The sequence below is a fragment of the Physeter macrocephalus genome, chromosome 4, assembly GCF_002837175.3.
Source record: "Physeter macrocephalus isolate SW-GA chromosome 4, ASM283717v5, whole genome shotgun sequence".
Classification (NCBI taxonomy): Eukaryota; Metazoa; Chordata; class Mammalia; order Artiodactyla; family Physeteridae; genus Physeter; species Physeter macrocephalus.
Window position 1 is genome coordinate 83770327 of NC_041217.1, and position 16887 is coordinate 83787213.

Consider the following 16887-nt stretch of genomic DNA (forward strand, 5'->3'; position numbering starts at 1 on the left):
GAAAGCGGAAGCCGCGGCGCCGCTGCACGGTGCATCGTGGTCTGCGGAGCTGCTGTTTTCTAGCTCTCGGCCGGCTGAGTCACGGCCCTTCCAGGCCCGGCCTGGCGAGGACGCGCGCCCGCCGCCCCGAAGCAGCTGCCACCCGGGCCTTGGGACCTCTGCACTTGACTTTTTCCAGCGGCACAAAGCCTTTTGCCGTTGCCGTAGCGACTGGCAGCCTAGCTAAGACCGCCTTCACTTTCTAGCCCCCTCCTTTCCTAGCTCATTCTTTGCTTATTTTAGGGTCTGTCCGATGACCCTATAGGTCGGGCTTGGAGGGCGCCGGCTCTCTGGCAACAGACTGCCCTCCGCTGGGCGCTGGGCGGCCGGCTGCTTCCAAGGCTGGGGCGGCCTCCGCAGTCTCCATGGTAACGGCCCAGACGGCGTCTCCGCCTCGGGGGGAAGATGAGGCCTGCCTGGCCCGCCGCCACGCCCCCGGCCTCATGGCCGGGCCGGGGCCACTGAGGAGGAAGATCCTGGCCGCCGGACTGCGGGCCAGCGGGCACCAGGTGAGAGCAGGACTCTGGGGAGCGGAGGGGGTGGGGTGCAGGTCAACTCCAGCGACCTCCCCTCCTCTCCCTCTTCCCTGCATCCCTGAACACACTCGCACAAAATATCGCAGAGAGGCTTCTCCGGTCGCCACTGCGCCAGAGTTTTTTTTGGTATGCTTTTGTTTTTGTTTTTTTCCTGGCAAACAGCCGGGGAACGAGACAGTCAGCAGCGCATCGAGAGGCTGAGAGAAGCGTGTTTTGAGTTCTACCCAAACTGGGAGAGTACCTTTCAGCAACTGGACTCACCGACTGGTTTTCCTTCATTTTCAGTGAAATCCCATTCTCTGGCTGGAGACACAGATGGCCTCAAACGAGAGAGATGCTATATCGTGGTACCAAAAGAAGGTAATATCAATGTATTTTTTTTTGTAAAGCATGCTTCCTGCAAAAAGGTCCCACAAAGAATACCTATCATGTTAGTTTTCCCTGAGCTTGGTAGTGCAGGTATTCTTACATGATATCTCTCAACATAAGTGGAAAAACTGATGGACAAGGTCATTAGGTCTTCTGAACTCAGTTCCAGGAACCCCGAATAAGATTTTCAACCTCCCATCTCCAGGCTGCATTCACAGTGTCACAGCAATGCTTTGAGAGTTTGCTTCTGATCAAACTGCTGTTTTTTCAGGCATAAAACTTTTTATCTGCACAGCTCAAATTGGTACTGTCAACAATCTTAATGAGCTGTCCATTACTTTTATTTCTCTCTAGTTTCCTACTGATGTTTTTCTTAAGTGGAAGTATCTTTTAAGGTGATATTTAATTTGAAATATTTTGGACATTGCTTTTCAACTTACTTTTAGATCCAGCTAACTTGAATTTTGAAGGAAATAGTCTTAGGAAATAATAATTTATTCTAGCCTCAGAGAAGCACAGACATTTCCCAGGTATCATATGGATACTTAATAGTTTCATGACTTTTGTGAGACTTGACCCAAATAAAAGGATTTCCTTTGCATCACTTAAATAGCCTGCTTCTTATTTCAGATTGGAGCATATGATCAGCAGATATGGGAAAAGTCAATCGAACAGACTCAGATTAAGGTAAATTGATTTCTTTGATTTTTTCACTTTGTTTTACTGCTTTAATATGAAGAGTGGATTGTATTTACTTTTTAAAAATTCTGCACTTATCCACCAGGTATGGCGTTCTTTGTTCTTTGAAGTTTATAAGGAAAACAACACTGCAAATGGGATGATAAATGACAATTGACATTTGGCCTCTTTATCAGGGAAATAGAAAGGCGTGGTTGGTCTATGAAGAATTTGAAATCAAATGTCCCATATAAATGGGGCTATGGCTTTTTAACTCTTTTTTACTTTATCACAAAGTAAAAATTACTTTGTGATAAAGTAGTTAGAGTTAGTTGTGGTAATGCAGGCCCAGTATTGCCACAGCTTCAGGGTTTTCAAGAGAAGATGTGAATATGCATTTTTATGTGAAATATCCAGGTTTTTTAGAGCGTCTCCTCCTCCTCCTTCCCCCCTCTACTTCCTATTCTCCCCCTCCCTCTCCTCTCCCCTCCTCCCCTACCTCCTCTTCCTCTTTTTCTTCCCTGAAAGTAAAATAAAATCCATTTGTTGCCTGAATCTCTTTTTCAATTATTGGTTTAGAGTATGGGCCTAAGTATTTCAGGTTCTTAAACTTTTTTCTACACTGCTTTTGGAACTGAGAAGATTCTTGGAGTTATTTCATGCTAGCCAAGCAACCAAAAATTGATGTGTAATTCAGAATGCCAGTTTATTCATTTATAATAGGGGAGGGGAGGGTTAAATAATCTAATGTTCCAAAATCAGGGTTGTGGGATCAACATGTTTGGGGGGGATGCAAATTAGTCATGGAAAGGTTGCTTGGTAGCCAAATGTAATTGCCTAGTCTTGAGAGATGGGGAAAAGCCTAAAGACCATCCTGCCCTTACAGAATATCTCTCTATTGACATTAATACTTAGATCTACAGATTCCAGGGTCTTACCTCCTTGGAAAGTACTGAATAATGGCTGGCAGATTTTTGTTTTTGGACCTTTCTTTTTTAAAGATTTTTCCATAGACCCTTTATTAACATTAAAAAAATGTATATATGGGTGTAATACAACTTAATAGTTCTATTTATCTCCAAGTCAGATTGATTGGACTGGGATGTTTAAATGTCGGGTGAAATACTTTTAGGGCAAATTCTTTTTGTAAGCCACTCAATTAAAAAGTTGTTTGAACTGCATGGTACTTGGCTAACTTTTCATAATTTTGTACAGTCCTTGATGTTTTATATTAATAGGAGATGGGATTAGGATGAATAAATCCCCCAATTTTATTTTGTAACTCTCTAAATCCTGTCCTGTTATTCTTTTGTGAGCTCTGAAAAATATGGGTAGTAAGTCTGGTATAATGGAAAGAGCACAGAACTGGGAGTTGGATCTCCTTTTGTGACCTCTGTCTAGCCTTGTGATCTTGAACAAGCACTGTAGTTTGTCTGGGTTTTGGTTTATTTATCCTTAAAAGGATTTTACTTCCTGCTATAGAATTTCATTACCTACCTCCTTCCCCTACCCAATTTAAATATTTCCTCAACTCTTTTTTCCATGCCATTTTATACATACCTTCCTTTTGGTACACCATCTCCTGTGTTATTTGTTAACCTGTGTGTTTTCATGGACCTCAAGGGCAGGCATTGCATTTGTATCCCACTGTTAGAACATTCTGAGTCATACTAGGAACTCAGTGTTTCTGTATTTGATTAAACTCCACCTATTATGAATATTTTTATTCATTGTTTTCTCAAAAGGTAATCTATCTAATACCTCCTTAATGTATACTTTTTAAATTAGCAGTGGAAAGAATAAAATTAAAGAGAACTCTAAACATTTACTGAGTTACTCTAAAAATTTACTGAGTTAATGTATCAAGGCCTCCCAGGTGCGAAGAATACAGTCAACAAGACACACATGGCTCTTGCCTTCATGAATTTTACAGTCTAATGGTAGTGAGAGAAAAGCCAAGTTATCTTTTAAGTATGTTTAAGTCTTAGATGGAAGCTGACCAAAGTATAGGACACAAAGAAGTATTTAATGCAATTTAAAACAGATTACACAAATATAAATTTTTTTGAAAACAAATTTAGAAAGAAAAAAAGGAAAGAAAATTTTAAAAACAAAAAAGAATAACAATATTAACATCAGATCACAATACAATAAAATTAGAAATTACATAATAAAAATATAATTCAAAATTATAAAAAATATAAATTTAAAAAATCTTAATTTGGATCATGAAAAGTGGTAGGAACTGTTCTACAAACATTTACTGAGCTACTATGTTTAAGGCATTTTGCTTGGTGCTGAGCACAGAAGTACAATGCTTGTATAAGGGAAGATAAGTAGCCTAATCCGGTTGGGGTATAAGGTAAGCAGATGAGATGATAGGTCATAAATCAGTTTAGAGCTGAGCTGACTGCTTTAATAAGAACTTTAGATACTGTACTATATAAAATGAAAACATTTGTATGGTTTTTAAGTAGAGGGGACACATCATATCTGTATTTTTGAAGGATAGAAATAAAAACATAGATATAACAAAATTTGTAGAATGCTTCCAAAATAATACTTGATGAAATTATATCACTCTAAATGTCTATATTAACAAAAAATGTCAAGATTGACTAGGAAGAAAGCGTTACAATGATTCAAGTTAACATACGAAGAATCTGAGAAATAAAACAATAATAAGTCAAAGTAAAGAAGGGGAAGAAATATCAAAAATAAAACTAAAACAGAGACTTCCCTAGTGGCACAGTGGTTAATAATCCGCCTGCCCATGTGGGGGACACGGGTTCGATCCCTGGTCGGGGAAGATCCCACATGCTGCGGAACAATGAAGCCCATGCACCACAGCTACTGAGCCTGCACTCTAGAGCCCGTGCGCCACAACTACTGAGCCCATGCACCGCAACTACTGAAGCCTGTGTGCTCTAGGGCCTGTGCTCCACAACAAGAGAAGCCACTGCAGTGAGAAACCTGCACACTGCAAGGAAGAGTAGCCCCTGCTCGCTGCGACTAGAGAAAGCCCGCGCACAGCAACGAAGACCCAGCACAGCCAAAAAAAAAACCCAAAAAACAAACCTACAACAGTGTTCATGTATTCTTCATTTAACAAATATTTGTTGAGCACTTACTTACCATGTTTCAGGCAGTAGGATGGGCACTATATCTATATAATGATGAGCAGAAACACTCAGCATTTTTTGGAGCTTATGGTAAAGTGGGAGACAAACAATAAAAAAATTAATCCTACTAATGAATAAAAATTACTTTGTGATAAATGCTAAGAAGGAGAGCTACTATTTGCAAGCTATTATAACAGGGAAATGGACCTAGTCAAGGAGGTCAGAGAAGCCTTCCCTGAAGAATTGATGCTTCAAATGAGATCTGAAGGATGAATAGCAGTTAATTGGGTCAAGAACAAATATACTAATCCGACACAAACTCTTTCAGAAAGCAGAGGAGGAAGTATGCTTCCCAGCTCATTTTTTGAGACCAGTATTACCCTGATTCCAAAGCCAGACAAAGCACAAGAAAATTTGTCGGAACTATACTACAAAGCTACAGTAATCCAAACAGTATGGTATTGGCACAAAAACAGTCACATAGATCAGTGGAACAGAATAGACCACCCAGAAATGGGCAGTGTATTATATGGGCAATTAATCTACAACAAAGGAGGCGAGAATATACAGTGGGGAAAGGACAGCCTCTTCAGAAATGCTGTTGGGAAAGCTGGAAAACTTCATGCAAAAAAATCAAACTGGACTACTCTCACGTGATGCACAAAAATAAATTCAAAATAGATTAAAGATTTTAAATGTAAGACCTGAAGCTGTAAAACTTCTAGAAGAAAATATAGGTTGTACACTCTTTGACATTGGTCATAGTAATATTTTTGGATATGTCTCTTCAGTCAAGGGAAACAAAAGTAAAAATAAACAAATAGGACTATGTCAGACTAAAAGACTTTTGCACAGCGAACGAAACTATCAATAAAATGAAAAGACTACCTACTGAATGGGAGAAGATATTTGCAAATGGAATATCCAATAAGAGGTTAATATTCAAAATATACAAAAAATTCATACAACTTAACATCAAAAAAACCAAACAACCCACTTAAAAAATGGGCAGAGGATCTGAATAGACATTTTTCCAAAGAAGACATACAGATGGCCAACGGGCACATGAAAAGATGCTCAACATACTAATCATCAGGGAAATACAAATCCAAACCTCAATGAAATATCACCTCACACCTGGCAGAACAAATTACAAGCATTGGTGAGAATGTGGAGAAAAGGGAACCCTTTTGCACTATTGGTGGGAATATAAATTGGTGCAGCCATTATGGAAAACAGTATGAAGATTCCTCAAAAAATTAAAAATAGAAATACCATATGACCCAGCAATTCTACTGCTGGGTATTTATCTGAAGAAAACAAAAACACTAATTAGAAAAGATATATGCACCCCTATGTTCATTGCAGCATTATTTACAATAGGCAAGATATGGAAGCAACCTAAGTGCCCATCAACAGATGAATGGATAAAGAGGATGTGGTATCTATATACAATGGAATATTACTCAGCCATAAAAGCATGAAATCTTGTTGTTTGCAGCAAATGGATGGCCTTAGAGGGTATTATTCTAAGTGAAATAAGTCAGACAGAGAAAGAAAAATACTGTATGATTTCACTTATATATGGAATCTAAAAAAACAGATGAACAAACATAACAAAACAGAAAGAGTTACAGATAGAACAAACAGGTGGTTGCCAGAGAGGAGTGGTGAGGGGAGGAAATAGGTGAGGGAGATTAAGAGGTACAAACTTCCAGTTGCAGAATAATGAGTCACCAGTATGAAATGTACAGTGTGGGGAGTATGGTCAGTAATTATGTAATATCTTTGCATGGACAGATTATATCTAGACTTATTAGTGGTCATTTTGAAATGTATAGAAATATGGAATCACTATGTTGTATAACAGGAACTAACAGACTATTTTAGATCAATTGAATTTCAAAAACAAACTCATAGAAAGAGAGATCAGATTTATGGTTAGCGGTGGGGCGGGGGTTTGGAGGAGGGGGAATTGGATGAAGGCAGTCAGAAGGTACAAACTTCCAATTATAAGATAAATAAGTACTAGGACTGTAATGTACAACATGAATATAAATAATGCTGCTGCATGTTATATATGAAAGTTGTTGGGAGTAAATCCTAAGAGTTCTTATCACAAGGAAAAGATTTTTTTTTTTCTATTTCTTTTTGTATCTATGAGACAGTGGAGGTTCACTAAACTTATTGTGGTAATCATTTCATAATGTATGTAAGTCAAATCATTATGCCATATACCTTAAACTTATACAGTGCTATATGTCAATTATATCTCAATAAAACTGGAAGAAAAAAATCCTACCTGAGGCATAATATGGAGCTTTTAATAAACTATCCTACTGATTTATTAAAAAAAAAGAAAATTTGTCCTAAACATAAGTGTAAAAATCTTTAATAAAATATTAGCAAAACAAGTTCAACAACATGTAAAATGGATTATCTACCATGACCAAGTGGGATATCTGAGAAATATGTTGTTGGTTTAACGTTTGAAGATAAATTAATGTAATATATCATATTAATAAGGGATAAAATGCATGGTCTTTTCAGTAGAGACAGGAAAAGCATTTGACAAAATTCAATGCCCATTACTGATAACTAGTAATTTCTTCAATCTGTCAAAGGATGTCTATTAAAAAACCTGTCATTGGGATTGACCTATATACACTAATATGTATAAAATAGATAACTAATAAGAACCTGCTGTATAGCAAAAAATATATATAATAATAAAAAATTATCATGTATTTAAAAAAAAACAAAAAACCTACAGCTAACACTATAGTTAGGGATTAAAGACTGAATGCTTTGTCCCTCAAATCAGGAACAAAGCAAGGATGTCTGCTCTCACCACATCCATTTAACGTTGTATTAGGGATTCTAGCCAGTGCGGTTAAGGCAAGGAAAAAGAAATCAATGGCAATGAGAAAAGAAAATGAAAATTGCTTTTATTCATGGTGACATGATCCCATATTTAGAAATTCCCAAGGCATTACTAACAATAAATGAGTTTAGCAAGGCCTCTAGATTTAAGATCAATATACAAAAATTATTTGTATTTCTGTATACCAGCCATGAGTATTCCAAAAATGAAATTAAGAAAACAATTCATTCACAATACATCAAAAAGAGTAAAATACTTAGGAATAAGTTTAACATAGTATGTATAAGACCTGTATACTGGAAACTACGAACACTGCTAAGAGAAATTAAAGATCTGAAGAAACGGAGTAGCATTTCACGTTTGTGATCTGAAAGACTTAACATTGTTAAGATGGCAGTTCTCTCCAAGTGTATCTGTAGATTCATTATAGTCCCTTTAAAGTTCCAGCAGACTTTTTTCTTTTGGTAGAAACTGATAAGCTAATTCTAAAGTTGATAAGGAATGTAAAGGACCTAGAATATTCAAAATAAGTTTAAAAAGAATAGAGTTAGAGGACTTACTGGATCTCACAATTTACTGTAAAGCTGTAAGTAATTCAGATAGTGTAGTATTGGCATGAGTAATAGATCAATGGAACAGAATAGAAAATCTAGAATAAATCCTTACAGTTTTGATAAATTGATTTTGACAAAGATGCCAAAATAATTCAATGAAGAAATGATAGTCTTGTCAACAAATGGTGCTGGAACAATTGGATATCTACATGTATAAAAATGAACTTTGATTCTTACCTCACACTGTACACAAAAATTACTTAAAAAGGATCATGGACTTAAGTGTAAGAACTAAAAGTCTAAGGTTTTCTAGAAGAAAACATAGAAGATCTTTGTTAGCCAGGACACGGAGGAACCAGAACTCTCATACACTGCTGGTGGGAATGGAAAGTAGAAAAATGTAAATATATATACTTCTTATATGACCCAGCATTTCCACCCCTAGTTATCTACCTTAGAGAAATAAAAACATATGGGCACATGCAAATATTCATAGCAATACTATTCATAATTGCCAAAAACTAGAAAAAAATCCAAATGTCTATCACCTGGTGAGTAGGTAAACAAATGTGTTATATCCATACAATGGAACATGACTCAGCAATAAAAACTATTAATACATGCTACAACATGGATGAACCTCAAAAATGTTATGCTAAGTGAAAGGGACCAGACGCAAAAGACTATATTCTGTGATCCAGTTTATATGAAATTTCTAGAAAAGGCAGGTTTATAGAAATAGAAAGCAAATCAGTGTTTGCCTATGGCTGGGGGATAGGAACACAGATTTATTGCCATTCTTGTTTTTCAGGTGATGGAAATGTTCTAAAATTTGAATGTGATGATGGTTGCACACCTCTATAAATTTACCAGAAATCCACCAAATTAACTATTAAAACTACACTAAAAATAAGTGAGTTTTACAGAGTATTAATTACACCTCAATATAGCTATTTTCTTAAATCACATCAATAGAAAAAAATAGGAGAAATCATAATGTAGTACACAATAAATTCATATATATTCCCAATGAAAATTGTCTTCTAAAATTTCTTAATTGAGAAAATATATTAAATCTAAGGTCTAACATTATTTTCAGTAATGAAGCTCAACTTAGTCCCCCCCCACAAAAGAATAAAACAAGAATGGCCCCTATTACTATTATTTAACATGCTGTTTGAGATATATTTGCTAAGATGAGCAAAACATTCTAATTAATATTATCTTTGCTTTTAAAATATTTGTTCTTTTATTTTTCTAATTAATATTAGAATAACAGAAATCAGTGTTTGAAAATGATGTGATTTTACACCTAGGAAATTTTAAATGGCTAATCATAAACAGAGGTGATTTCAGCTGTATTTGTAACCTTTTATTTCTTGAACTGGATAGTGGGTAAATGACAGATGAGTCACCTCATTAAAGATGCCAGTTGGAATATGTGCATTAATCTCCATCTGGTTTCTTCTGAAAATTCTCTAAAATTATAATAAATAAGAAAAAAAATCAGCCTATAATAGGAGTGAAAGAATGGGAGAGAAGACTACTGTAAAAGAGAGCTGTTAACACAATTATGAAAGTTGGAAAATGGATGTAAAGAAAGTAAAAATGTGTCTATTGTAGGGGATGCCAATGGGAAACAAGTGAATTCCCTGTTTTAAAACACCTGTATTTAGTGGTTACCAGTGGGGAGAGGGAAGTGGGGAGGGACAATATAGTGGTAGGGAATTAAGAGGTGCAAACTATTATCTATAAAATAAGCTACAAGGATATATTGTACAACACAAGGAATATAGCCAATATTTTATAAATAACTATAAATGGAGTATAACCTTTAAAAGTTGTGAATCACTATATTGCACACCTGTAGCTTTTATAATATTGTACATCAACTATTCTAAAATTTAAAAAAGATGAAAGGAAAAAGACCCCTGTATTTAATTTCTGAAAGACTCAGGAATTAGATGCATCAGGTATATCTGCAGGTATGAGGTAGAACTGGAAATAGGATTGTTTGAGCATATGTATAAGGGGCAATAGACCTACCCCCAGATCCTCCACCTTATTCTACACAGCCTTATATTTACCTTATCTTCCTCTGACAGAAGATTGAAGTTTGCTCTCTGGAGAGGCTGAAACAGAGAAGTTCTGGATTCTGCAATACCATACACAAATGAGAATGGGGTGAAATACTGTACTCATAAAGGAGATTAAGTAAAAGTCTGGTGGCCAGGCTTACAATCTCTAAACAGAAGACTGGAATTTCTTTTTGCACAAGCTGACTGAAAAGACCTAAGGATACTGGAAGTGAAATGGCTGGCTACTCTCTACAACGAGGCCACTGTTCAACAAGCTTCCCCTACTGCACACTGAATGGGCATTCAGCATGTTAGTGCCTCACTCTTAAGTGTAAATGGATAATTGAAGATGCTCAAATATTTGAGACCTAAAGAAAAAGAAGGAAAGAGATTTTAAACAATGATACAGGAATTATAAGAATACTATTTTTAAAGATATAATTAATATATTTAAAGAACTGCATACTATTTTTTTAAAAGTCTGTAGATGAAAAAGTAAGAGAACTGGAAAATAAAAATAACCAAAGTAAATTCAGTAGAAAAGTTGGAAGATAAAGTTGAGGCCATTTCCCAGAAAAATAGTATGAAAGAGCAAGGAAAAAAAAAAATGGAAAAGTGAGTGCAGTTCATGCAGGAAGCCTAAAATCCAACTAATAGGTGTTCCAGGAAACATGTGGAGGAGAAGAAATTATCAAATAAATAATATTTTTAAATTTCCCAGAGCTGAAATACACACATTTACAGATCAAAAAGATCTTTTGAGTGATCAGCTTTATTATGAAATTTCAGAACTAAATTTTAGAAAGATTCAGTTCAGTCTGCCTCTTGTGTTTCTCCTGTGAGTCTCCTTTATTCACACAAAACACCACTTCTGGTCACTAAATGTGTGGAGGTTTTTCCCTACACCAGGCAATTCTCTGTGACACCAGCTGGGTATCCTACAATTCAACTCATTTCTGACACTGTGTACCTGGAGGTAGTGTCAGCTCACACAGGTTAAGGGCTTGGTCCCACAAGACTGCTCCTACCCCACTTTGGATGCCAACTGCAAGAAGTAGGTCCTAGGTTACCCCCAACTTCTGTCCAATTCGGCTACAAGTCAGAAGTTCCCACAACCTTCTCCTCAGGTTTGATTAATTTCCTAGGGTGGTTCACAGAACTCAGGGAAACACTTCCTTAAACATTTACCAGTTTGTTAAGGAATATGATAAAGGATACAGATGAATAGCCAGATGAAGAGATACATAGGGTGAGGTCTGGCAGGGTCCAGAGCACAGGAGCTTCTGTCCCTGTGGAGTTTGGGGTATGTCACCCTACTGGAATGGATGTGTTCACCAAGCTGGAAGCTCTCTGAACTTCATGGAGGCTTCATCTAGTAGGCATAATCAATCATTAACTCTGTTTTCAGCCCTTCTCCCTTTGCAAGAGAATGGGGGAGAGGGAGGGCCTGAAAATTCCAAGCTCTAATCATAGTTTGTTCCGTCTGGTGACCAGCCCTCATCCAGGAGCCATCCAGGAGCCCACCTAGAGTTGCCTCATTAGAACAAAAGGCACTCTTGTCACCCAGGAAGTTACAAGGGTTTCGGGAGCCCTGTGTCAGGAACTGGGGACAGAGAGCAAAATAAGTTTCTTTTTACAAATCACAATATCACAAGAACATTTGAAATTAGAGCCTGGGTTAAGCAGGGAATAGAGAGAAGGATCAAAACAGATCTTATACAAGATTGGGAGTCAGAATGACATTGGGCCTCTCAGTAGCAACTTCTGGCTCATCTGGAAGTTAGAAGATGATGGAACCTTCAAAGTTCTAGAGAAAATGGCTTTCAGTCTAAAACTTCATGCCCAGTCTAACTATTAACCAAGTATAAAGGCATCACATGAAGATATATTCAAACCATTAGAGTCTAAAAAGTGTGTCACTCATGTCTCCCTTCAGAGGAGGACATGTACTGTATATGAGTGAGTAAACCAAAAAAGAGGAATCCATAGTATCAGGAGACAGGATGACCGACACAGAGAGAGGTAAAAAGAATTCTGGATTCTTAAGAGATGTCCCAAGATGAAAGTTCATTTATTAGGCCTAGAAAATAACAAGACCAGAAAGGAGCAGGAGGACAGGAAACTGTGGTATATAGACATCTTCAAAGAGGAAAAAAAAAGAAACCAGTGTTGGTTGTGTTTGAGCACACTGGGAGCAGATTTGTAACACTTATAGGGAGTTTCAAAATGAATTAGTAATATATATGTAGAAAGTTAAGTGAATGAAAAAAATGAAGCTTGTCATATATGGCCTTTCTTATGTTGAGTTTCTTTCCCTCTATACTCACTTTGCTGAGTTTTTATCATAAATGGGTGTTGAATTTAGTCAAATGCTTTTTCTGTATTTATTGAGATAATAATACGATTTTTATCCTTCATCTGGATAATGTGGTGTATTCAATTGATTTGTGGATGTTGAACAGTCCTTACATCCCAACATAGGAGCACCTAAATATATAAAGTAAATATAAACAGACCTAAGGGGAGAAATAGAGAGCAATACAGTACTAGTAGGGGACTTCAGTATCCAACTTTCAACAGTGGATAGATCATCCAGACAGAAAATCAATAAGGAAACGGTGGGCTTGAACTGCACTTTAGACTAAATGAACCTAACAGACATATACAGAACATTCCATCCATCAGCAGCACAATACACATTCTCCTCAAGTGCACATGAAACCTGCTTCAGGATAGATCATATGTTAGGCCATGAAACAAAGTCTTAACAAATTTAAGAAGATTGAATTTATATCAGGTATCTTTTGACCACAGTGTTATTAAACTAGAAATCGATAACAGGAGGAAAACTGGAAAATTCAAAAATATGTGGAAATTAAACAATATAATCTTGAACAACCAATGGGTCAAAGAATCAATTAAAATTTTTGAGACAAGTGAAAAGGAAAAATTTTATACACTTACAATGAAATGTCTGAAAAAGAAATTTAAAAAGCAGTTCCATTTACAATAGCATTGAAAAGAATAAAGTGCTTAGGAATAAATTAAACAAGGAGGTGAAAGATCTGTACACTGAAAAATATGGAACATTGATGAAAAATTGAAGAAGACACAAATGAAAGATAGCTCATGTTCATGGATTGGAAGAATTCCTACTGTTAAAATGTAATGTATAACATGATAAATGTAATTAACACTGCTGTATATTATATATGAAAGTTGTTAAGAGAGTAAATCCTAAGAGTTCTCATCACAAGGAAAAACCTTTTTTTTTCTATTTTGTTTATTTTGTATCTATGTGAGATATTGGATGTTCTCTAAACTTGTAATTATTTCATGATGTATGTAAGTCGAATCACTGTGCTATACACCTTAAACTTATACAGTGCTCTATGTCTTTATATTTCAATAAAACTGGAAGAGAAAACAAACAAAATCTATTATTTGGCAAAGGAAAAAAATATTTTTAAAATGTCCATACTACCCAAAGCAATCTACAGATTCAAAGCAATCTCTATCAAAAGTCCAATGGCATTTTTAACTGATACAGAAATAATAATCTTAAGATTCATATGGAACCACAAAGGGACCCCAAATAGCTAAAGCAATCTTGAACAAGAAGACCAAAGGTGGAGACATCTCATTTCACTTTCTGATTTCAAATTATATTACAAAGCTATAGTAATAAAAACAGTATGGTACTGGCATAAAAGACACATAGAGCAGTGGGACAGAATAGAGAACCCAGAAGAAAACCCATGCACATAGGGTCAACTAATCTTTGGCAAAGTCACCAAGAATACACATTGGAGAAATGACAGTCTCTTCAATAAATGGTGTTGGGAAACTGGATATCTTCATGCAAAAGAATGATATCAGACTCTTATTTTACACCAAACAGTGTTATTAAACTAGAAATCGATAACAGGAGGAAAACTGGAAAATTCAAAAATATGTGGAAATTAAACAATATAATCTTGAACAACCAATGGGTCAAAGAATCAATTAAAATTTTTGAGACAAGTGAAAAGGAAAAATTTTATACACTTACAATGAAATGTCTGAAAAAGAAATTTAAAAAGCAGTTCCATTTACAATAGCATTGAAAAGAATAAAGTGCTTAGGAATAAATTAAACAAGGAGGTGAAAGATCTGTACACTGAAAAATATGGAACATTGATGAAAAATTGAAGAAGACACAAATGAAAGATAGCTCATGTTCATGGATTGGAAGAATTCCTACTGTTAAAATGTAATGTATAACATGATAAATGTAATTAACACTGCTGTATATTATATATGAAAGTTGTTAAGAGAGTAAATCCTAAGAGTTCTCATCACAAGGAAAAACCTTTTTTTTTCTATTTTGTTTATTTTGTATCTATGTGAGATATTGGATGTTCTCTAAACTTGTAATTATTTCATGATGTATGTAAGTCGAATCACTGTGCTATACACCTTAAACTTATACAGTGCTCTATGTCTTTATATTTCAATAAAACTGGAAGAGAAAACAAACAAAATCTATTATTTGGCAAAGGAAAAAAATATTTTTAAAATGTCCATACTACCCAAAGCAATCTACAGATTCAAAGCAATCTCTATCAAAAGTCCAATGGCATTTTTAACTGATACAGAAATAATAATCTTAAGATTCATATGGAACCACAAAGGGACCCCAAATAGCTAAAGCAATCTTGAACAAGAAGACCAAAGGTGGAGACATCTCATTTCACTTTCTGATTTCAAATTATATTACAAAGCTATAGTAATAAAAACAGTATGGTACTGGCATAAAAGACACATAGAGCAGTGGGACAGAATAGAGAACCCAGAAGAAAACCCATGCACATAGGGTCAACTAATCTTTGGCAAAGTCACCAAGAATACACATTGGAGAAATGACAGTCTCTTCAATAAATGGTGTTGGGAAACTGGATATCTTCATGCAAAAGAATGATATCAGACTCTTATTTTACACCAAACACAAAAATAAACTAAAAATGGATTAAAGACTTAAATGTAAGACCTGAAACTGTATAACTCCTAGAAGAAAACATAGGGAAAAATCTCTTTGACATTGGTCTTGGAAATGATTTTTTTGAATTTGACACCAAAAGCACAGGCAACAAAAGCAAAAATAAACAAATGTGACTATATCAAACTAAGAAGTTTTTGCACAGCAAAGGAAACATCAACAATATAAAACGAAACCTGATCCAATTAAAAAATAGGCAAAGGGCCTGTATAGACAGTTTTCTAAAAAGGACATACAAGTGGCCAGCAGGTATATGAAAATGTGCTCAACATCTCTAATCATTAAGGAAATGTAAATCAAAACCACAGTGAAACATCACCTCATTCCTGTTAGGATGACAATTATCAGAGAAGTCAAAAGATAATAAGCATTAGTGAGGATACAGAGAAAAGGAAACCGTTGTATACTGTTGGTGGGAATGTAAATTGGTACAGCTGTTATGGAAAAGAGTAAGGAGGCGCCTCAAAAAAATAAAAATAGAACTACCTTATGATCCAACAATCCTCTTCCTGGATATTTATCCAAAGGAAATAAAATTACTTTCTTGAAGGGATATATACACTTCATATTCGTTGCAGCATTATTCATGGTAGCCAAGATATGGAAACAACCTAAGTGTCTGTTGACAGATGAATAGGTAAAGAAAATGTGCCCTATCTGTCTATCTTATGAGGTGGAATATTATTCAGCCTTTAAAAAGAAGGAAATCCTACCATTTGTTACAACACAGATGAATCTCGAGGGCATCACACTAAGTGAAATAAAACAAACACAGAAAGCAAATACTGCAAAATCTCTCTTATAAGTGGAATCTAAAAGAGTCAAACTCATAGAAGCAGAGAGTAGAATGGTCACCAGGGGCTGAGGTGTGGGGAAAATGGGGAGATGTTGGTCAAAGGTAACAGACTTGCAGTTATAAGATGAATAAATTTGGGAGATCTAATATACAGCATGGTGACTATAGTTTATAATACTGTATTGTATACTTGAAATTTGCTAAGAGAGTAGATTTTAAATGTATGCAACACACAAAAATGCAAAAAAATGCTAACAATCTTAGGTGATGGATATGTTAATTAGCTTGATTGTGGTAATCATTTCACAATGTATATGTATATCAAAGCCTCACATTGTATATCTTAAATATATACAATTCCTATTTATAAAGGTGGGGGGGGAAATGAGGCAATTAACAATTTCAGGGCAAACAAAATTTCCAAGAAAGGAAATATAATCATTGATTACTACTTGACTTAGGTGGGAACATGTTTTAAGTAATCAAAATACTCTAAACATCAAATATTGATTTAACTAAAATTGTGAGAAAACTATATGGGGGAAATTATAGTGCATGCGGGAGGGCATGTGTATGTGTTTTTGGTGGTGTAATAATAATAATGATAATGAGTTTTTAGAATGTGTCTTAGGGCTTCCCTGGTGGCGCAGCGGTTGCGCGTCCGCCTGCCGATGCAGGGGAACCGGGTTCGCGCCCCGGTCTGGGAGGATCCCACATGCCGCGGAACGGCTGGGCCCGTGAGCCATGGCCGCTGAGCCTGCGCGTCCGGAGCCTGTCCTCCGCAACGGGAGAG

General features: G+C 36.0%; 1 protein-coding gene across 4 annotated transcripts in view; it reads left to right on the forward strand.

Annotated features, from left to right (window-relative positions):
- The first annotated feature begins 24 nt into the window (after positions 1 to 24).
- The window catches only part of PHTF1 (putative homeodomain transcription factor 1), a 65252-nt gene continuing 48389 nt past the window's right edge, over positions 25 to 16887 (forward strand). For all 4 annotated transcript variants that reach the window (XM_028488981.2, XM_007108794.4, XM_028488982.2 and 1 more), the window contains exons 1-3: positions 25 to 548; positions 861 to 935; positions 1575 to 1631. In XM_028488981.2, coding sequence (XP_028344782.1) covers positions 891 to 935; positions 1575 to 1631 — 102 coding nt within the window. In that variant the 5' untranslated portion in view covers positions 25 to 548; positions 861 to 890. The remainder of the gene's footprint in view (positions 549 to 860; positions 936 to 1574; positions 1632 to 16887) is intronic.